This window comes from Muscardinus avellanarius, assembly GCF_963383645.1.
Source record: "Muscardinus avellanarius genome assembly, chromosome: 10".
In the NCBI taxonomy this organism is placed as follows: Eukaryota; Metazoa; Chordata; class Mammalia; order Rodentia; family Gliridae; genus Muscardinus; species Muscardinus avellanarius.
The window spans coordinates 37,773,141-37,796,137 of record NC_137796.1 but is presented as its reverse complement, the minus strand read 5'-3'; the positions used below and the strand labels follow the sequence as shown (position 1 = coordinate 37,796,137).

The window sequence follows — 22,997 nt, the reverse complement described above, 5'->3', positions numbered from 1 at the left end:
CCCTCAAAGGGGATATGAGACTCCAATCTCTTCTTTCTTGTTTCCTGGCTCATAATGTAGGTGACTTGCTTTGCCACACACTCTCACCATGATATAAAGCCCTCACCAGAGATCCAAAGCCAAGGGACCACCAGTCTCAGACTAGAACCTTCAGAACTAAGAGCCCAAATTAACCTTTTATCTATATAAGTAAATTAAGGTATTGTAGTGATGCGAAGCTCACTGATATACCCACCTTTCTTACCACAAAGCTTATATTGTGCAGAACTGATTTGGGGCTGCCACTTTCCTCCTCTAGGCTAGCCAATCCTTTGGTTGATGGACTGCATTCACTGTATAACTCCGGCCTCTGTTTCTTGAAAAAGCACCTTTTCTGGTTCTGCACTTTCTTTGGGTCACTTTTCCTGCTGGTTTCTTGCTCCCATGTCAAGGTGGCATTTGCTAAAAGTAAGACAGTATCTGGGTCTTCTGGTTGAGTGATGTAAGATGGGGGGCTTTTATCTATGAGAATTTTCTAAGATTAAAGAGACAAAATTAAATGGGCAGATGTCATACATTTGCAAGAATTTTCCCAATATATCTTCAAATGACCCTGAATCACAATCTTGTCAATTTTACCCAGGAAATGCAGGAAGGAGATTCTGCAGTTTTTCCCCCAGGAGAAGCTGCAATAGAAATAGTCCAATAGCTCATATTATCTGAGACAGATATCTCTTTAGCCACAAGGCCCATGTGGGTCACCCACACTAGCGATACTGATCTTAGCTACATTTTACCCTCATGTGCAAGAGAGTCTTGGGTGATGGACTTCACTGCTTGACACTAATGTTCATGAAACCAAGGTCAGTCTCTGCTATGTCTTCTTCCTACATCCATACTTAGCTCATTCAACAAAACATTTGCCAAGTGCCTACCATGTGCCAAACTATAGGATAAGCAGCAAAAAATGCAAATATAAATAAGCATGAGTCCTATCCTTGAAGAGATCATTCTGGGAGGAGATGGGCACATGAACAGATTATTTCAGTGAAATGTGATGAGGACAAAGCACCATAATTTATAGAGAAAGGACACTTGACTCCCCATTCTCAAGGCCCATGTAGTTGATACCTAAACCTCCTGCACAGGTGTTGTGCAGACAAAGATGAGGGAGAGAAGAGAGGATGAGAACCTCTGAGTGGAGGACACAGCATGGGAAAATTCAAGGAAGTATGCAAAAGTATGGTTTGTTGGGTGGGATGTGGATGTGAACAAGCAATTCAGAGCTCAAGGTAGGAAGATGATGAGAAGTTACATGGAGACAAAACTGAGGCACCATCATTGGAGCTTAAGTTTAGTCCTGGAGGGGAGAGAGGTCAAGGACTTCCAGCAGGTACCAATAATCACCAATATTTTAATCATTCTCTGGAGGCTCATAAAATATGGGTTTGATGAGGACAATGTTGAAAAAGGAGAAATGGTTCATAGGTAACTGATGGCGCCAGTGCAAAATGATGGAGACTGTGAATAAAGGTGACAGCAATAAGGACGGAGAGGGAGTTGAGGATTCTTCTAGTCTAAGAAGCACCTTTTTTTCTGAGATCAGGATATATTCAATGAATGTGATGGTATTGGTTCTTGTGTTCAAAAAGTAATAGTGCACCGCAAGTAATAGTGTACCTTCCAATCCAATTTTTCAAAGATAGATGACTGAGGGCATACAGTGGCCAGGAGGCAATTCAACAGAACTCTAGGTCGGTTGGGTATGGATACTTCTGGTGACCTCTAGATTTCTGGCTCAGGTAAGTAAGACCATCCAATCAATTCAAAAATGTCTAAAATGCCATTTTCTTCAACTGAACTTCAAAACCACTTTTATCTGCTCTTCTTACATGTCATCTATGTTTTATCATGTATGTAAATTGCTAGAGTACATAGTCCTATATCAAAATACTAGAATACCTGATCACTGGAGAGTAAAGATATTCTTTATCTTATATTTGCATTTCCCAAGTGCCTTATATATAGGAGATACACAGTACATCTTTGGTGAGTGAGTAAAGTGTCTAAATAAGTACACAGATGTGGTGCCCTCACCCCCTCCTCTTCACTTCCCTCACTACACCCATTAGAGAATAAACTATGTAAAGAGAGAAGGCTTGAAGCAAGCCCAATCCCACCACAGGAACAACTTAAAATGTATGGCTTGAGTCAAGAGTAGAGGTCAAGAACATCATCTCTATGCACAGAGACTTTGCCTCATTTTTCCTATGAGAGCAGACCACCCATAACACTCTTACTGATCCCTCCTCACACACATGTATTGCTCCAATTCTGAATGGATAGCCTTCTCCCAATGTTGACCCAACAAGTGCCCTAGCCCTCCGATGGATTGGTACAGCATCCCCGTATCTGAGCATTTTCCCACCCGAAAAGGAAATCTCTCTTCCCCACTCACCCAGTGTTAGTTATACCTTCATTCTCTTTAGAGAGACATTGGCCTCTGCCATTGCTTTGACCGAGAAAGGCAATATTGCAATTGAAAACTTCATTACATTAAACATGGCAATCACACTAAATACCTGAAGAACAAAAGAGAGGTACGAGAGTTTAGGATGAGAAGTTGCCCTGGCTCTAAACCATTTTATCCATGAGGGGATTAAATTTACTGAAAGAAGAAACGGTGCCATGGTTGAGATTTGCAGAGGAACTTTTTAATTAAGCCAAGGGCCATTTTTTTCTCTAGCTCAGGATTTATTTACCTTTGAATGTTTAGGTCCCTTGTATAAAGCACGTACACCTCACATTCATCCTGATTCCCCCTATGAATCTTGCAGCCCATATTTTCCTGGCCTGAGTGAAAATTATACTAATAATAACAGGAAACACTTGATGATATAGCACTTAAGGGCCAGGGATGTTTCCACACACTTTACATAAAATAAATCATTAGGTCCTCATAACTGGATGGATAGGGACTATTATCCTCCCGTTTACAGACAATAAAACCAAGGCAAGAGAAGTTAAATGATACCATAAGTCATAGGTAAGAGATAGTAGAGTTAGGTTTAGATAGCGCAGACTTGATTCCTCAGGTAGCCAAGTTTGAGGGAACACTGACTTCAACACTGCTTCTCTCCATACCTCCAACTCCTCCCACCAGAGAACGTTCTCAAAATCTCCTTCTTGTAGTGAACAGCATATGAATAAAACATCCAGGTGTTTTTTATGTTTTTATTTTTTTCCAAAATGTGAAAGTATATTCTAGTTTTTACTATTATTTCTGCCCTGCCAGGGGCATGGTGAGAATAGTGGTTAGAATCTCCCACACTCCTTGTTATTTCAAACACTTGTTTTAAAAGTTGGAGTTGAATTATGACCTAGCTGAGCCTATTGTGACTGGATATTCTGATACCAGGGTTGAAGGTAGGCTCCCCTCCTGGATCTGTCCAGGGCCAGTCTAGAGGTGGTACTTACCACAGGGGCGGTGAGTTTGCGTCTCAGGAGGATGTGGCAGCTGAATGTCAACACAATGGCTATGGTGGACGCGATGGGAGCCAAGGCTGAGTTTCCACTCTGGACATAGCCAGCCTTTTCCAGTAATTTTATTTCCCTTTTTCTTATGTCTGCCAAATAGAAAGCAGCAGTCCGAGGTAGTCTTATTTTGCATGTCAACCACCAGCATGAAGAAATGTATTAAAAGTGATGTGTGCATGTAGGAATGCATCACTTTGAGTCTTACAATGTTGTATAATTAAAATGTGCCAAAATAAAAGTATAAAAAAACTTTAAAAAAAAAAGCTGGGCATGATGGCACACACTTGTAATCCCAGAATTTGGGAGGCTGATACAGGAGGATCAGGTTTTCAGCCAGCCTCAGCCACTTAGTAAGGCCCTTTGCAACTCAATGAGACCCTGTTTCAAAATAAATAATAAAAAATAGGGTTGGAGATGTAACTTGAAGATAGAATTCCCCTGGATTCCATCCCCAGTACCACAAAAACAAGAAAGAAAAAGGGAAATATCTTAACCCTGCCTGATTCTCCTTTAAATGAGGATTAATGATTCTTGTTGTAACATTTAAATGAAAAAACACAGAAGGCTCTAGGCACAAACCCAGCACTCACTAGGAGCTTAGTACATAGGTGTCAGCTGCCATGACTGGACGACTTCCAAGGTCCCTTCCAGTCCTGTTACTGTATGTCAAGAGTCATAAAGCTGGAGGCCTACAGGAGTTAGGCAAGGACTGAATGACAAGAGTGAGCAGAGGGTGAGTAACACTGAAGAACCCAACCTCAGGCACTGGCCACCCCTCAGGGCCAGGGAACCTGGTATTACCAGACCTCCAACTGTTCCTAAGTTCTAGATCTGGAATTTTGTGAGCTATCTCCCTAGTTTTATTTTATATTTATTAAGTTATTAATTTATTTATTTATGCAGTGCTGGGGATTGAACCAGGGGCATTCTACCTCCAAGCCACATCCTGCAGCCCTGTTTTTTGTTGTTTTTTTTTTAATTCTTTATTGTGAAACAGGATCTCACCAAGTTGCAGAGGGCCTCACTAAGTAACTGAGACTGGCTGTGAACCTGCAATCTTCCTGTCTCAGCCTCCCAAGTCTAGGATTACAAGCATGTGCCACCATGCCCAGCATCTCTCTACTTTTAAATGTTGGGAACAAATTGGAAAAAAAAAAGCTGTCCAATACTATAGGGGCCAGGCAGAACACATGCTGGCCTGAAGACTGCCAGATGGATGCCCCTACCTCATGTGCTGAGAACAGCCATAAATACTCAAGAGCCTTTCTCCCTTTTGCAAGTCTATAAGGTTCACAAGACCCTGTACTGCTCACAAATTAAACCCAAGTCACTTTTCCTGCTGTTTACAGTTCTCAGCCCCAATTACAGCCTTGCCTGTAAAAGCCCTTTCACATACATAAGGTGAGAGCTGCGCTGTTCCTGCTCAGGACTCACAGGTGTGAAGTGCACCAGGTGCCCCTGAGCACTTCACAGAACCATCTCACTAGGCCCTTCTCATACCGTGACAAGGAAGAGGCTATTACGATGCCTTCTTAACAGGAGAGGACAACAAGCAGAATTGGAACCTACTTCTGTTAGGATCCAGAGCTCTAGCTACTCATGTACCCTTCACTGCAAGAACACCCAGCTATCCCTTTTCCCCAAGTGTGCATCTCTACCTCCAGGACTTTGATTCAACTTGGGAGATTCCCCAGATCTCTGTGTGTCCAAATCCTTCCTGTCTTTAAGGTATATCTGAAGTCCACCCTGTCTGAGAAAGCTGTTCCTGTCCTCACCAACCTACAAATGCTTGCAAAACTTCTCTCAGTTCCTCTTGTGGTCTTGTCCCAACTTTACTACATAGAATAACTAATGTGTTCACACATTCAACAAGTTTTAATCTAATGTCTACTATATAATAGGGGAATATAGGAATAAATACAACCGTGACCCTCTTCTAGTAAAGACAATGAACAATAAAGAAACAAACAAATATGCCAATTATAAATCATGTTGGGTGATCTCAAAGAAATGACCAGTGTGAAGTGATGGAGTGCTTGGTCCAGAGGCCTCTTTGAGTCAGTGACATTGAGAGGAGACCTAAAGTCAAGACAAAGTCACCCTGAACACCTAACCAAAGGGCATTTCAGGCAGGAAAAACAATGGAAAGAACCTGAGGCATGTAGGATATAACATGTTGCTGCAGAACAGGACAGAAGGCTCTTATGGTTCAAGTGGAGTTATAAAAATTGAGAACAGACTTCCAGGAAGATGACGACCAAGAAAATCAGCGTTTACGGGTCCTGCTAACACTCAACCTCTCAAAACCTTTCTCAACCTCACAAAATCAGAGCTTTATATACCCAGAAAACACTATCAGCAGAGAAATAAAAGCTGTAAATACAAGGGACAGAGAAAAAGAAGACTAGAAGAACAACCAGAGACCAGAAAAAAAGCAGCCTGTGTTGTGGCAGTGGACTCTGCACTGGTGCATTCTTGCCTCACATCACCAGGCTCCAGAGAGGAAAGATAAACAAGGAGCTGAAGTAAGCAGCTGCGGATCATTTGGGTGTAATTCAGCAGTTCTTTCAGCACAAAGAACGTCTAAAACTTTCAGTGGCCAAGCTCATCATGCCCTCCAGAGATTCAGAATGAAGCTCAAAACCAAAAAAGAAATACGCCAGCCTCACAGCCGAGGGCATGGCAACAGCGCCATATTGCCAGCAGCAGTGGCAAGTGTACCATGCCAGTGACAGCTCCAGATCAGCGTGCACAATGACTGTAAGTGAAATTGTGGCCGCTAAAGGAGAAATCCCAGCACTGCACCCCAGGGACTTGCACAACTTTGATAATTTCCCTGGGTTGAAATTTTACAGTCCAACCCAGTGAAGTAGTAGTGGTGGGAGAGATACCACACCCTAGTTACAGCGCCCCATGGGAAAATACCTAGCCTAGCACCCCCACGGTCTCATGCATTCTCAATTAACTCCCTGGGTCTGAGACTTTGTGATACAACCCAGTAAAGGAGTAGTAGTGGCTGGGATTACAACAAACTCAAGATCCAGAGAACCATAAGTGAAGTCGTGGTGACCCAGAGAAGAACCCAGACAAGGCACAAGCTTCCAAAATCATGGGAAAGAGGAACAACAATGGAGCAATGAGCACCCACAACCCCACAATATCAGAACCTGATAACACAGAAATTCAGAGATCTCCAGAAGATCAAATCAGGAATATAACTACAAATATTACAGGACCTTCAAAAAGAATTTAGAGAGTCTAAAAGAAATAAAGGATGCAATCATTGAAGTAAAGGCATCAATTCAAACTATAAAAAAATGACTAGACCACATGGAGAATAGAATATCACTCCTAGAAGATGATCACTCCAAAAAGGAACACATAGTTTATAACTTAGAAAAAAATATCTAACAGTAAAAATCTGACATTGAAGAAATATGGGCCCATTTTAAGAGAGCTAACCTAAGAATAATTGGAATAGAGGAGGGAAAAGAAGGTGAAACTAAAGGGATCAATAATATCTTCAAAGAAGTAATAGCAGAAAATTATCCAAACATAGAGCAAAAGGTCAGTACACAGGTCCAGGAAACTTATACAACTCCCTTTAGACAAGATTAGAGAAAAGGTTCCCCACATCACATAATTGTCAAAATGATCAATGTAGAAGCCAACCAGAGAATCTTAAAGGCAACAAAAACAAAATGCCAAGTGACATTCAGAGGAAAACCAATTAGAATCACTACAGACTTACCAAACCAAGTCATGAAAGCCAGAAGGGCTTGGAGTAACATATTCCAAACTCTGAAAGAAAACAACTTCCAGCCAAAAATTTCCTACCCAGCAAAACTAACAAATTAGATGGGGAAATAAGAAGCTTCCATGACAAACAGAAACTGAAGGAATTTATGTCTTCAAAACCAGCGCTAGAGAAAATACTCAAAGAGATTAACTACAAAGAAATAGGTAATACAGACCAGAACCAGAGAAACAAGATTTTCCATCCAGCAGACAACTAAGCAAAGAGAATAAACAATATTTCAAACATAAATAAAATCTTAACATGTTAGGAATTAAAAATTAACTCTCAATAATCACACTAAATGTAAATGGCCTCAATTCCCCAATAAAAAGACATAAAGTGGTAAAATGGATTAAAAAGCAGAATCCATCCATTTGCTGCTTACAAGAAACACACCTTACAAGTAAAGATAGTAACAAACTTAAGGTACAGGGCTGGAGCAAGGTAATTCATGCTAAGGGAATTTGAAGGCAAGCAGGAGAAGCAACTATAATATCAGACAAGTTAGACTTCAAACACAAACTTATTAGAAGAGACAAAAAAGTCATATTTTACTGATAAAAGGAAAAATCCAGCAAGAAGAAATAACAATAATAAACATGTATGCCCCAAACATATAGGTACAGCTACTTTCTTTCTTTTTTTCTTTTTCTTTTTTTTTTTTTTTGTGGTACTGGGGTTCCTGGAAGCCCTTCTACCTCTGGGCTACACTCACAGACCTATTTTTGTATTTTTATTTGGAAACAGGGTCTCCTAAGCCAGCACACGTGGCTGGCTTCGAACCTGTGTGATCCTCCTGTCTCTGCCTCCCAAGCGCGGGGATTACAAGTGTGCACCACAATGCCCGGCATGGTACAGCTACTTTCATAAAACAAAATCTTTGTTGCATTAAGTCACACATAAATCACAATAAAATAATACTGGGAGAATTCAACACACCTCTCAAAACATTAGACCAATCTTTCAGACAAAAGGTCAGTAAAGATGCCTCACACCTGAAGAACACCATTAATTAAATGGACCTGTTGGACACATATAGAATATTTCACCCAACTACAGCAGAGTTTACATTTTACTCAGCTGCTCACAGAACCTTCTTCAAAATAGATCACATCCTTGGCCACAAAATGAGCACTAGCAAATTCAAAAAATGTTACATACTTTCTGTGTCATTTCAGACCATAATGGAATGAAACTAGAAATCAACTAGAAGAAGACACAGAGAAACAACATGTGGAGACTGAACACAATACTTCTGAATAGAGAATGGGCCATAGAAGACATAAGAGTGAAATCAAGAAATTTCTAGAAACAAATGAAAATAGAGATACAACATATCAAAACCTCTGGGACACTTTGAAGGCAGTATTAAGAGGAAAATTTATAGCACTGAGTGCTCACAGAAGAAAAACAGAAAATCTTCAAATAAATAACCTAACAACACACCTGAAAGCCCTTGAAAAGCAGGAACAATAGAACCCCAAAGCCAGTAGAAAACAGGAAATTATTAAAATTAGAGCAGAAATTAACAAAGTAGAGAATTAAAAAAAATACAGAAAATCAACAAAACCAAAAGCTGGTTTCTTGAAAATATTAACAAGATTGATAAACCACTAGCCAACCTAACGAAAAAAAGAGAGAATCAACCCAAATTATGAAGATAAGAGATGAAAAAGGAGACATTACTACTGACAGCATAGAAATCCAGAGGATTATCAGAAACTACTTAGAAAAACTATACTCCAACAAAATGGAAAATCTGGAGGAAATCGACAATTTCCTAGAGAAATACAACCTTCCTAAACTGAGTCAAGAAGATATAGAAATTTTAAACCAACCAATAGCAATCAAGAGATTGAACCAGCAATAAAAAGCTTACCATCAAAGAAAAGCCCAGGACCAGATGGTTTCCAAGTGAAGTCTATGAAACCTTTATAGAAGAGCTAGCCCCACTACTCCTCAAATTATTTCATGAAATAGAAAAAAAAAAAAAAACGAGACACTCCCAAATACATTCTATGAAGCCAACATCACACTAATACCAAAACCAAATAAAGACAGTTAATACAAAAACTGAATAAAGGAATGAAATCTACAGGACTATATCTTTGATGAACTTGTATGCAAAAATATTAAAAAAAATAATAGCAACACACATTCAAAACCACATCAAGAAAATCATACATCATGACCAGGTAGGTTTCATTCCAGGGATGTAAGGCTGGTTCAACATCCAAAAATCAATCCATGTAATTCATCATATAAACAGAATCAAAGACAAAAATCACATGAGCATTTCAATAGATGCTGAAAAAGCATTTGATAAAATCCAACATCCATTTATGATAAAAGCACTGCAGAGAATTGGAATAGAAGGAACATATCTCAACATTATAAAGGCAATTTACAATAAGCCAACCGCCAACATCATATTAAATGGGGAAAAACTTCAAGAATTCCCCCTAAAAACAGGAATGAGACAAGGATGTCCATTATCACCACTTCTCTTCAATATACTACTAGAGACTCTAGCCAGAACAATTAGGCAAGAAAAGGAAATCAAAGTAGTACAAATAGGCAAAGAAGAACTCAAACTTTCACTGTTTTCAGATGACATGTTACTATATTTAGAAAACAAACTCAACCAAAAGGCTTATAGAACTAATCAACAAATTTAGCAAAGTGTCTGGATACAAAATCAATCTAAAAAAATCAGAAGCTTTTCTGTACACCAACCATAAATCCACTGAAAAGAATTTCAGAAAACACTTCCACTCAGAATCCCCCACAAAAAAAAAAGACTTAGGAATAAACTTATCCAAGGAGGTAAAAGATCTCTACAAAGAAAATTATAAAACATTGAAAAAAGAAATTGAAGATGATCTTGGAAGATGGAAATATCTGGCATGCTCATGAATAGGCAGAATTAATATCATTAAAGTGGCCATCCTTCCAAAAGTAATCTACAGATTCAATGCAATGCCCATTAAACTACCAAGATAATTCCTCACAGACATAGAAAAATCAGTCCTTAAATTTATTTGGAATAACAAAAATCCCAGGATAGCCAAAGTAGTTCTCAGCAACAAAAACCATGCAGGAGGAATCACAATACCTGACTTTAAACTATATTAGAAAGCCATTGTAATAAATACAGCATGGTACTGGCACAAAAACAGATACATAGACCAATGGAGCAGAATAGAACACCCAGAAACAAGTCCACACACTTTCAGCCAATTGATTTTTGACAAAGGGGCCAAAAACATACACTGAAAAAAAGATAGCCTCTTCAACAAATGGTGTTGGCAAAACTGGTTAACTGTTTGCAGAAAATTGGAAATTAATCCAACTTCCTCACCCTGTAGAAGAGTCAATTCAAGATAGATCAAAGACTTGGAAATTAAACCAGAGACATTGAAGCTCCCTGAAAAGGGCATAGGTCCAACACTGCAACACACAGGCACAGATAAACACTTTCTCAACAAGACCCCAATGGCACAACAAATTAAAAGGCAAATCAATACATAGGCTTGAATGAAACTGAAGAGCTTCTGTTCAGCAAAGGAAACTGTCAAGAACCTCAATCAATAGCCAACAGAATGGGAGAAGATTTTTGCCACCTACACCACCGATAGAGGACTAATATCTAGAATATACAGAGAACTCAAACTCAACACTAAAAAAACAAATAATCCAATAAAAAATGAGCAAGCAAACTAAATAAACACTTCATGAAAGAAGAAACTCAAATGGTCAACAAATGCATGAAAAAATGCTCAACATCATCGGCAGAGATGCAAATCAAAACTACCCTGAAATTTCACCTAACTCCAGCTAGAATGGCCATCATTCAAAACACAAACTATAAATGCTGGAGAGTATGTGGAGAAGTGGGAACTCTAAAACATTGTTGGTGGGATTGCTAATTAGCGCAACCACTTTGGAAAACAGTATGAAGAATCCTCAGAAGAATGGGAACAAATCTACCATTCGTTCCAGCAATACCACTTCCAGGTAGATAACAAAAAGAAAGGAAACCAAACTAACAAACTAATGCATGTATATCTATGTTCATAGCTGCACAATTCTCCATAGCCAAACTGTGGAACCAGCCAAGATGTCCATCAACATATGAATGGATTACAAAACTGTAGGATATGCACACAATGGAATTTTACTCAGCCATAAAAAAAACCACCATCACATCATTTTCAGGGAAATGGATGGAACTGGTGGACATTATGCTAAGCAAGATTAGTCAGTCACAAAAAATAAGAAATCGGATGCTTTCCCTAATATGTGAAAGCTAAGGAGAAATGGGTCATAGGAGGAACTCTAGATGAAAATGGAAATCCTATAGAAGAGCAAACAAGACAACCTAAATGAGGAGATGGGTGGGGGGAGAAGGAGATTTTCTAAAGCACACAATGTACTTGAACATATCAAAGTCAACCACTAAGCCAAGCGTGGGAAGGAGGGATGGGGAGGGAATGGGGTGGGAATTGGGTAGGGGATAAGTGGGTGATGTGTACATGTATGTCCACACAAGCTTTTTACCGCATTATGATGTATAAATATAATGCACCAATAAAAAATTTTAAGAAATTGAGGATAAAATATGAGGTCAGAGAGGTGATCAGGGACCAGATTATGTTTGACCTAATAGGCCATAGGAAGGAATTTGGATTTAATTCAAAAGATCTAAATTTGAAAATTTAAGTGTGAAAAGAAACCACTAAGGATTTCCAGCAGGATACAATTAACATTTCTAAAAGATCATTGGGTGCATAATGGATTGTAGAGGGAAGGTAGAAATCAGGGGCATTCAAACATGCTTGCCATCATCCACAACAGGAGGCTTGGACAGGATGACAGTGGAAGGGAGACAAGCAGATGGATTCCAGATATATGCTGGAGCTACAGCCAACAAACTTGGGACTATTTTTGAGCTTCATTATCTCATCTTCCCTTAATCTTAAAAGCAAAAACCCTTTTCCTTAATATTTGTGTAACTCTCATGGTTTTGCACATAGTAGGATTTTGATATTTAATTCAACATATTGAATTAAACTGACAAGTTGAATTGAGCTGGGTTAAGTGGAATTAAAGTCAAATGGAATCAATTTCATCCAATCAAGTTAAATTGTACTGAAGTAAGTTCAGGATGTGAGGGAGGATCTCTGAGTCCTCAGAGAGTCCCATGGCACTGCCTGTCTCCCCACCAGGGCCACTTCCTTTGACAAGCTCAAAAGCAGGTCTTCCAAAGCCACTCCCTGAAGTGCAGGCACACAGCTTCGGCCCCAATTTCATGCTGGTACAAGAGTATAATTGTAGATCCAGAGACTCATTTCTAACAGCAATCCAGATCATTAACTGGCCAACCACCTGAGTCCATGTCAGCAATTATGGAAATGTCCCTGCAATTAAGATTTGCATTTATATTTGATTGAAATAGTTTTAATATTATCTTTTTAAAAACTAAATATGCATCCTTGTATCTGCACATGGAATGTTAAGTCAGTGGGCCAAACACAAAGCTGCTGTAGGGGATATGAGAGAGAGAGAGAAAGAGAAGATATAAATCAAAGAAAGAGCTTGAGACAGTCTTTTACTCCTTACAGTGTGTTAGTAGTTTATTTTTGTAAGAGATAATAAGACAATAATCAGGACCCCCTTACCCCAGTAAAGGCAAAACCCTTGAGTTCATCAGAATAGATGCCTTCTATAAAATCTGTGTAATCCTGAAGGAGTCCTTTGACTTACAGAGCAGCTCAGGGGTCCTCTAGGCCCCTTTCTGCAATGACTAGCCTTAAGAACTACTTAGAAGAGCACATTATAAAACTTAAGTGGTTCTCTAAGGCAGCTTTGCCCCCTACCTCGAATGGTGTTTGTAAAAGATTTCTCCCAGGCATACATTTTAATCAGCTTGATGCAGGTCAGAAACTCATTCATTGTCTGAACTCGCTTATCTGTCACCGAAATTGCTGATCTTCGGAAAGCTGAATTGAGCTTAGCCATAAACATCTGAAATCAAGGTACAAACACTGTGTTCAAGGAAAATTGCTGAGTTGCACTTAGCCTAAGAATCCAGAGATTGAAGTATAATTGCCAGGAAAAGTCCTAAGAGAAATTGGCTGAGATCCTCAGCTGAGTCCTTCCCATGAGTTGTGGCCTCAGGAAACCTCCGTGGATCAGGCAGGTGATATGAGGGACTGCCCAGATGAAAAGGAAGCATCAGGGCCTTTGTCAAACTGAAGAGGCATTCCCTCCACCCCCAGAGCAATCAAATTCAAGTTCTTCTAAAACAATCCAGTGCCAGTAAAGGAAAGCACACCTGGGGGCACACAGCAGGTGTGTGCCCCGGAAATGAAGCCTTCTGTCTAACTCAGTGAAAGCTTGTATACTGAATGCAAATGTTAAGCAGTTCTGTAGCAGGGGCCTGCCATTACCTGGATAGGGATGAATATGACATACACGAATATCCCGATGAGAGCTGTGGACCCCAGAATGAAATAGGCATACACGGCACACACAGCCATTAGGATAGGGATGGTAGCTGGCAAGGGACAAAACAAGGCAGCTTCAAACAAGGAATAGCTATCACTTGATAGTATATTGAGCACCTGGAAAAAAAAAAAGCACATGGATTCAGCCATAAAAAGTGTGACTTAAACATCTCCTCAAATGAAGGCTTTCCAAGTGACTAAGGGAACGGAGTCCAAGGGACCAACTTGGTAAGGTTTGTGGTCTCATTCTGGTATGTCTTTGCAAAGGCCAGTCTTTGGGGACTGAGAATCCCAAAGAAGAAAGAGTAATAGTACTGTCTGTGAGCATGATTCAGAAACTGCTTGCTGCTTACCCTCTATCTATTTGCCCTTCCTCCTTATTAACACAACTGTGTTGCGGAGTTCAGGCAGCAACATGCCCAGCTAAAATACTACATCTCCCGGCCTTCTTTGTAGAAGGAGAAGGGCAATGAGATGTAAGCCAAAGTGTGGGAGGGAACTTTGGGTTGAATCCTTAAAGGGAGCCAAATTCTCTTGGAAGAAACACCCCTTTTGTTTTCTTTCTCTTTCTTCCCAACTATTTGAAACAGAGTTGGGATGGCTGGATCTCTGGCATCCATCCTAAGCCATTATGGCAGACCCATGCTAAGACAGTAATGAAGAAAGAGAAGGATCCTGAAGCCTTCTGACCATCTCCAGATTGCCCTCTTCCAGACTTCCTTTAAAACAAGTGAAATAAATGTATTTTTTTAGTCCACTGTTGTTTTGGATTTTCTTTTCTTTTTCTTTTCTTTTCTTTTTCTTCCTTTTTTTTTTTTTTTTTTTTGGTGGTACTGAGGATGGAACCCTTCTACCTCTGGGCTACACTCCCAGACCTATTTTATATTTCATTTGGAAACAGGGTCTCTTAAGCCAGAGAGGCTGGCTTCAAACCTGCGTGATCCTCCTGTCTCCACCTCTCAAGCGTGGGGATTACAAGCTTGCACCACCACACCCGGCCTTCTTTTCTTATTTATTTATTTATTTATTTATTTATTTATTTATTTATTTATTTACTTGCAGTACTGGGGATGGAACCCAGGGTCATTCTACCTCCGATCTACACCCCCCAGCCCTATTTTTTATTATTTATTTTGAAATGGTCTCACCAAGTTGCAAATGGCCTCACTAAGTAGCTGAGGCTATCTATGAACCGTGATCCTCCAGTCTCAGCCTCCCAAATGCTGGGTTTACAAGTGTGCACCACCATGCCCAGCTACTTTTATTTTTCTGTTACATGCATAATCGTACTTGATATGGGTTAGTTTGAACATACTAAAAGAGCAACTGTAAAAGAGAATCAAGTCCTTTCTCTCACCTCATACCACCTGTAGTTCCTCTGATTAGGAAAATTTTCTTGAATAAGCAACAAGGATTTTATTGCTAGAGATGAAGGGCTTAAGAAAATGTCAGCTCTAAAGTACAGCAGGCACAGTTCTCATTATGGCCTTGGCACCCCAAATGCTACACAACTGAAATGATCAGATCCATCAATGTTATGAAACACCTAAAGTGTGCTCTGTACTGCCTCAGTGTCCCCACTGACCGTCAAAAACATAGGATAAAGTCAGTCCTGAGCCCAGTTCCAGCTGAAACTAGGACGCTTCTCCAAATTCTCCAGTTCAAATGAAGCCCTCCTTTCCTAGAATCCCTCCCTTGGTTTGAGTCCCCATCACCTCCCTTAGTGGGGAGATGGGATGTGATGGGCAGAACATGGATAAGCAAAAAGAAGATGGATGCTCCATCCAGGAAGCATATCTCATACATATTCAGAAAAGCCAGAATCAATTTTCTAAAATTAGACTCCTTCTGGACCAGCTTACCTCGCCAACAGAGATGTGTGTCAATGTCTTGAAGGACACCAGATTTTCGAAAACCAGGGTGGAGAGGGCCACCTTCAACCGGATCGCCGTGCGGTAATTTATGGCCCAGGCAAGAGCCCAAAAGAGGACTTTGGTAAACTCGGTGGCAAAAAGGGCTATGCACAGGCCAATGCCAACCCAGACTTTCTTGGAGGTGCTCTCGGTGTGCTGGAGGATTTGGTGAATGAGAACTGTCTGTAAAACAGCACAGTGGAGAGAAGAGAGAGCCGCTGGGGGTGGAGATGCTATGGGAGGCCTCAGATAATGTCAGCAAGCTGACTTTCGGAGGCAGACTTCTTAATTAATTTCAATGGCTACTGCTGTGCTTGACAAGGATTAGCTTTATGAAATGTGCCCTTAAGGAACACAAAGATAATAACAACATACTAAATCCACCAGCTGATAGAGAAAGTAACTAATGCTGTGCTTTGCCTGGCTGGAGACCTGGGAGGCAAGATAGGAGCAGGACAGCCCACTCACCGGCCCTATGGCTGCCATGATGATGCACAGGATGTTGGCCACAATGTCCATCAAGACGCGAGTCCTCTGGAACTTCCAGACCACGTGGCCCAGGGAGGCCTTCGTAGGGCCCACCCTTTCCACCTCTTCATCCCAAAGGACTCGAAATCTGCAATGAAAGAACAGGAAGAGAAAAAGTGATTGACATTTCCACTGTCCGAGGCTGCTCTGGTGGGCAGAGCCTCCAAAGGTGCAAGGCATAGCCCTCCAGCCTGGGAACGGGCCCTCAGACAGGCTGCACTGATTCTCCTTCCTTCTTTCTCCAGGCAGGTGGAACACAAGAGGGGAAGGGGCAGTGCTTAGACCCGAGCTGGCATGGCTACCGGACACCTGGGAAGTCTCCAGACCTTTGCTTTCTCTGCCCTCCCTGGCCATGATACCAGCTCTGATAAGACAGGAGCAACCAAGAAGTCAAGAGAAACATTTTCTCCAGAGCAAAGAAGACTGTCCATTTCAAAGATCTGAAAGGAGTCAGGCATGTTGCCACACAACCGTAGTACCAGTACTTCAGAGGCTGAGACGGGAAGACTGCAGGTGCCTTGGCAACTTAGCAAGATCCTATTTAAAAATTGCAGATAAGCCGGGCATGGTGGTGCACCCTTGTAATCCCTGTGCTTGGGAGGCTGAGACAGGAGGATTGCACAGGTTCGAAGCCAGCTTCAGCTACTGAGTGAGGCCCTCAGCAACTTAGTGAGACCCTGTTTCCAAATAAAATACAAAATAGGTCTGGGAGTGTAGCCAGAGGTAGAAAGCCCCTGGATTCCACACCCCAGTAAAACTAAAAAAAAAAAAAAAAAAAAAAAAAACCTGAAAATAAGAAGTGGTGTACCTCAGAGGCAGAATGTGCCTGGGTTCAATCCCCAGAACCAAATATATATATTTGTGTGTATATATATTTGTGTGTATATATATATGCATATATATGTATATATGTGTGTATATATGTGTGTGTATATATATATATATTTGAACATATATACACACATATATACATACACACACATAATTTGAAAGCCGGTCAGGTCGGTATGACTGAAGGAGTATGGCGTGTGAAGGAGAGGAGCTGACAAGATGCTGAGAGGCAGTGCTGAGCCAGATCTCCCGGCCCCTCAAGAAGAAGTCTGGATTGTATTCCAAGTGCAAGGAGAGCTTGTGAAGCCATTGTGGCAAGATCATTTTACATATGTAACTGATCACTTGGCTACGGTGAGAACAGCAGATCACTGGGGGAGCCAAGGCAAGAGCACCGGCCTGTGGGCACCCAGGTGAGAGTGGCAGTGGTGTGGCGCAGGGAGACAGTGGATTCAAGGAAAGAGGGAGGCAGGGAGGAGGGAGCGAGCGAGCGACAACAGGCTTACCAATGATTAGATGTGGAGAAAAGGAGAAGGGGAATCAGGGTAGGTCCCAGTTTCTCAGCTTGGTCAACTGTATGAATGGAGTTTGCAGAGTCAGGGGAAAGAGGAAAAGGAGAATATTGTTAAGATGGGGCTTAGGACCAATAATGCTCTTGATGCCAGGCACGGTGGCACACGCCTGTAATCCCAGTACTTGGCAGGCTGAGATGGGAGGATTACAGATTCAAGCCCAGCATCAACAACTTAACAAAATCCTCAACAACTTAGCAATATCCTGTTTCAAAATAAAATAATTTTTTTAAAGAAGGCTGAGGGTGCAGAATGCTGGTTTCAATCCTCAGTACCAAGGGGGAAAAATGCAGCTTTAAGCACTTGCCTAGTATGTGGGAGGCTCCAGGTTCAATTGCTAGTGAAAAAACACAAAATAAAAACAAAAAACAAACAAACAAAAAGATACAGCCTTAAGTTTGTAAGGCACCCAGGTGCTGCTATCCAAGCTGATGCTGGGCGTTAGGGTTTAGAACCTTGGGGGATGGGGGGCTGGACTAGAGAAGGATTTCTTGTTGAGTAGCCAGCATGTGTTTGGTGTTTACGCCTGTGGAGTAGATGAGACCACCTAGGAACAGACGGTAACACAGAGGAGAAGAGGATCCAAGTTGATGTTGGGTAGATGGGAGAAAACAACAAAAACAGACGGAGGATACTGACCAGAGAGCTAGAAGGAAACCCCCATACTCCACAGACACCGTCCAGCCCCTTTCTCTCAGTGCTCCCCGGAAACTATCCAGGCCATAGATTTTAGAAATTACCACTAACTGAAATTTCTTCAGGGCACAGATGAGGGGAAACAATTCTAGAAGTAACTGCCAGTCTGAAACTAACACTCTCAGCCCTTAAGTATATACTCCAGGCAGTGTTCTGCGTTTTACCCTCACCTGGCCAAAGACAGGGTGACTTCCAAGAGAAAAAAAAGTGCAGGGGTCTTCAAGAACTACCCTTCTTTGTGATATTCTAGGTTATTAGAGCTGCAGCATTCAGTGCAGCTACTGTAAAGAATGAAATCAATGTCTTTGTGCCAACACAGACAAGTCTTTACAAGCTTTCAACTGAAAAGAGCAAGGTGATCAACAACTGTATACTGTGCTTCAGTTTTTCCTTAAAGGTAAAAGGCATGACTTGTGTGAAAAAGAGGCATTGCTCTGTAGAAGAGTCTGTTCAATCAGAGCAGAAAAATTTTGGACAGGACCACATCAACATTTTAAAAGAGTTTGACCTCTGGGGAGGGAACAAGAATATGAGAGTGATACTTCCACAGCTAAATTCCATTGCTTTACTATTTTTATAATAAATTTGAATTAAGTTGAACCAATGACATTTACATTTTTACAGGTCAAAATGACAAATATTGGCAGTTCCATTTGGTTCAACCTCAATATATTTTGTAATATTTAAGTCCAATATTTATTTATTTATTTATTTATTTATTTATTTATTTATTTATTTATTTTGCAGTACTGGGACTAGAACCCAGGAGCATTCTACCTCCAAGCTACACCCCCAGCTCTATTTTTTATTCATTTTTTCTATTTTTTTTTTTTTTTGTAGTACTGGGGATTGAACCCTGGGGCATTTTACCTCTGTTCTACACCTCCAGCCCAATTTTTAATTCTTTATTTTGAAACAGGGTCTCACTAAGTTGCAAAGGGCCTCATTAAATAGCTGAGGCTGGCCAGAAACCAAATCCTTCTGTCTCAGCCTCCAAACTGCTGGGATTACAAGCATGTGCTACTATGCCTGGCTCCAATAATTATTTTTAAAGTAAAATAAAACACAATGACTAAGCCTGGCATGGTCGTGCACACCTGTAATCCTAGTACTTGGGAGACAGAGACAGGAGGACGGCAGGTTTAAAGTCAGCTTCAGCAAATTAGCATGGCTCTCAGCAACCTACTGAGATCATACTTCTAAATAAGTTATTTTAAAAAAAAGGCTAAGGATGTAGCTCAGAGGTAGAAAACCCCTGGGTTCAATTCCTAGTGCTACAAAATCAAAACAACACAACACAACACAATGCCTAGAGCCGTACGCAGCAGCCCAGGTGAGATCTGAGCCTAGAAGTTCAGGCAGTCCAGCTGTATTCTCAAAGAGCAGCCACAAAGAAAGGGCCCAGCATCTGGTGTGTCAGTTTCCACATAGGGAGATGGAAGCACATAAAAGTACCCACAGGAAGGTGAGCTCCTCTCCCCAGGTGACCCCTCCCGGGTGAGCTCCTCTCCCCAGGTGACCCCCTCCTGGGTGAGCTCCTCTCCCCAGGTGACCCCTCCCGGGTGAGCTCTTCTCCCCAGGTGACCCTCCCAGGTGAGCTCCTCTCCCCAGGTGACCCCTCCCAGGTGAGCTCCTCTCTCCATGCCACCCAAGCAAATCCTGGTACCTTTTGGCATTGGTGTCAGATGAGTCATATGGTGACAACGGTGGCAGCGTGTCCACATTGAGCGTGTGCTTGTAGCTTCTAACCATCACCGGTGAGAGCCAGGAGAACGTGGCAAAGGACAGCAGTCCTGCGTCATCTATCGGGTTAGGTGCTAGCCTGCAGACAGAGGGGTGCTCAGTGTCCCTGAGTGTAGGGGTCCCTGCTCTGACTGGTTGGCCTGAATTTGTAACCACACTGGTAACCACAGCTGCACTTAGAACCTAGGGCTTGCTTGTGTTAGTCCAGCTCATGAGAGCCACTATTAAATTTTCAGGAATTTTGCAAGTTAGTTGTTAAACACAGCTAAAATTCAAGTTAAGTTATATGCACTTAAATAAAAAATCCTAAAGACAAAGGTGACCATACTCAAAACTCATCTCTTCCTAATTATTTTACTATTATCTGTTCTCTTGAAATTATTTCGCCTGTATGGTGAAAACATCACAGAAAGATGGTACTATGTATTGTTCTGACTTCACATCTAGTGATGTGGTGTTGGTAGCTTGAAATTGGCTAAGGTGGAGTATTTTATACCATAATAATTGATAAATGCTACAAACCAGTAAATATTTTCAGTGAATTAGTGTTGGACAATTACCAATGGCCATACAATGGGAAAGAGGACACCTGCTGCATTTGACAGACAAGGGATCAGAGGCCCATCAGTTTACCATCAGAGGGTCAGGTAGATGTCTCTTGCTCTCTGGAGGATGAAAGGTCCAGAGAAGGACATGCCTCTGGGTGAGGCGTCCCAAGAGCAGGAGAGCAAGAGCTTATGATTATGGGGACTTGATGGATTAATACATACTGTATAAATTAGCTACCAGATAAAAGAGGAAGATAGGGAAGGGAAATAAAGAGGAAAAAAACAGGAAAAGAGCAGTAGAAAGAAGAGAGAAAGAAGAAAAGAGGTAGAGATAGAAGGAGGGTGAGAGGAGAACTGGGCATGGTAGCACACACTTGTAATCCCCGTACTTGAGAGGCTGAGACAGGAGGATCACAGGTTTGCAGCCCGCCTTAGCAACTTAGTGAGGCCCTCTGCAACTTAGTGACACTGTTACAAAATAAAGAATAAAAAAGAGGGCTGGGGGTGTAGCTTGGAGGTAGAATGTTCCTGGGTTCCATCCCCAGTACCACAAAACAAAAGAGAAAGAGGATGAGAGGAAGAAGGAAGGGGAAGGAAAAAGAGAAGAGGAAAGAAGAGGGGAAAAGAAATAAAAAGAGAAGGTTTTGCCATTGAGGAATCAGCCATCTACAACAAAATAGAAGCCAAAGCACAATCTATCAACCATCTATTTCAGCTCTTCGTGGCACATGTGAAGGTGTCCTCACCTCCAGCTCTCAGCTGCAGAGGACAGTCCCATGGAAGCTCATCTGACAGTGTCCTATCCCAAATGTATGCTGGGACTCTTGTCACCATCTGCTCCAGAGCCTTCCCTGAAGCCTCATCGTAACCTAGAATTGCATGGGTTAGTACCCCCAGGACAAACCTGAACTAACGGGGTCTGGAGACCCATGGATACAGGTTCTCACCTCCTATTTTTTTTGTATGGAAATTTGGACGTTTCTCAGGAGGCCTACCTAGCAAAGGCCTCCTTGCCCACAGCAGCAACACACACTATGTTGCCTTTTACTCCTTCCCTGTCTCATTCTCCCTAAACTTCCCCTTCTCCTACTTCTTGTCATCATCTCCCCAGTAAGCTACTTACATCCAAGTTTTCAACTAAGGCTTTTGGAAGAACCCCAGTTAAGATAGTATCATGAGTTACTATGTGCCTGGAACATAGCAAAAGCTTCCTAAAAAGTGGGTTGGATGATAAAGTCCTGCCTTATCTCAGATAATCCCCACAACACCTCAGTGAGAAGGGTAGCAGGGTAGTATTAGGACCCCATTTCATAGATAAAAACACTGAGACACAGAGACGTTAGAGAACTTTCCCAAAGCAATAAAACAGGAATTCAGACCCTGCCTGCAAATCCCCAGGAGCACAGCAGCCCGCTGGGCAACAGATGCCTGAGTGAGCATGGTCAAGACCAGAAGAACCACCTAACCTATCTCAGCACAAGTTGAGGGTCACCTATGAAATTGTAAGCTAATCAGTAAACTGTCTTAAGCCAGTGAGTGTTAAGGCTGCCTAATGAACTTTATTTAAGCTTTCTGTGCCTCAGTTTCCTCTCCTATTGGATAAAGAAGATATCAGTGCTGCCAGGGTGGTTGTAGAGTTAACAAGATGTTTGTAAAGTGCCTGGATAATCCTGACACATGCAGAGCTCTCCTTGAACATTAGCTATTGACTCCCTCTCACCAAGAACAGCAGGAGGCAATGACTGAGTGGTCAGTAAGTAAACGCTGTGTGAATGAGTGTATGGACAGAAGTGTGAGCACACAGAGCAATACATGGGGAGCAGGGATGGCACGCACCCTCCTAGGCCCCACCCTGATCCCACTTCAGTCCTTCTCCTGCCTTACCTTGCATAGGGGCGCACTGGGATCATGGTCTTCAGGCTGGGGTCATATCTCTCTGCAAAGGATCTCCGCTGGCCTCGCCTGTCCAGGTCCGAGATAAGGTAGGGGCCTTCACCCACCATCCTGAGGGCACTCTGAAGCTCTGTGCTCTTGGCCTAGGAACACTGTCACTCTGCAGCAGAGAGATGCCAAAGGCTCACTGAGAAATAAGGACATCTGGAACTGAACCCAGTGACCTTACTGCACCTGGACCTGTCCCCACAGACCTGATCTCACCAATTAGTCATTTCCCTTTATGTGGGAGTGTGGCCAAAAGGCCTACCACATCCCTTAACTCCACTCTGAGCCCTTCTTCTTAGTAAAAACATTTGTTTCACTTCTTTTCCCACATTAGGTTGGCTGGGAGCCAAAAAGCCTATTGTGAGTGGTCAAATCGAGTGTCTCTGAAGGTTTCCCATTCT

At 41.8% G+C, this 22,997-nt stretch overlaps 1 protein-coding gene across 3 annotated transcripts in view; it reads right to left on the bottom strand.

Annotated features, from left to right (window-relative positions):
- Positions 1–22,658, bottom strand: part of LOC308267732 (ATP-binding cassette sub-family C member 12) — a gene marked incomplete at both ends in the record, with an annotated part of 61,289 nt that extends 38,631 nt beyond the window's left edge. For 2 of the 3 annotated variants that reach the window (XM_080702617.1, XM_080702616.1), the window contains 9 exons: positions 236–514; positions 2,454–2,561; positions 3,457–3,605; positions 13,195–13,342; positions 13,768–13,941; positions 15,687–15,920; positions 16,206–16,353; positions 20,031–20,186; positions 22,540–22,658. In XM_080702617.1, the coding sequence (XP_080558743.1) occupies positions 236–514; positions 2,454–2,561; positions 3,457–3,605; positions 13,195–13,342; positions 13,768–13,941; positions 15,687–15,920; positions 16,206–16,353; positions 20,031–20,186; positions 22,540–22,658 (1,515 nt within the window). Of the gene's footprint in view, positions 1–235; positions 515–2,453; positions 2,562–3,456; positions 3,606–13,194; positions 13,343–13,767; positions 13,942–15,686; positions 15,921–16,201; positions 16,354–20,030; positions 20,187–22,539 lie in introns of all 3 variants that reach the window. The other variant, XM_080702618.1, reaches the window with a different exon arrangement.
- Positions 22,659–22,997: the final 339 nt, after the last annotated feature.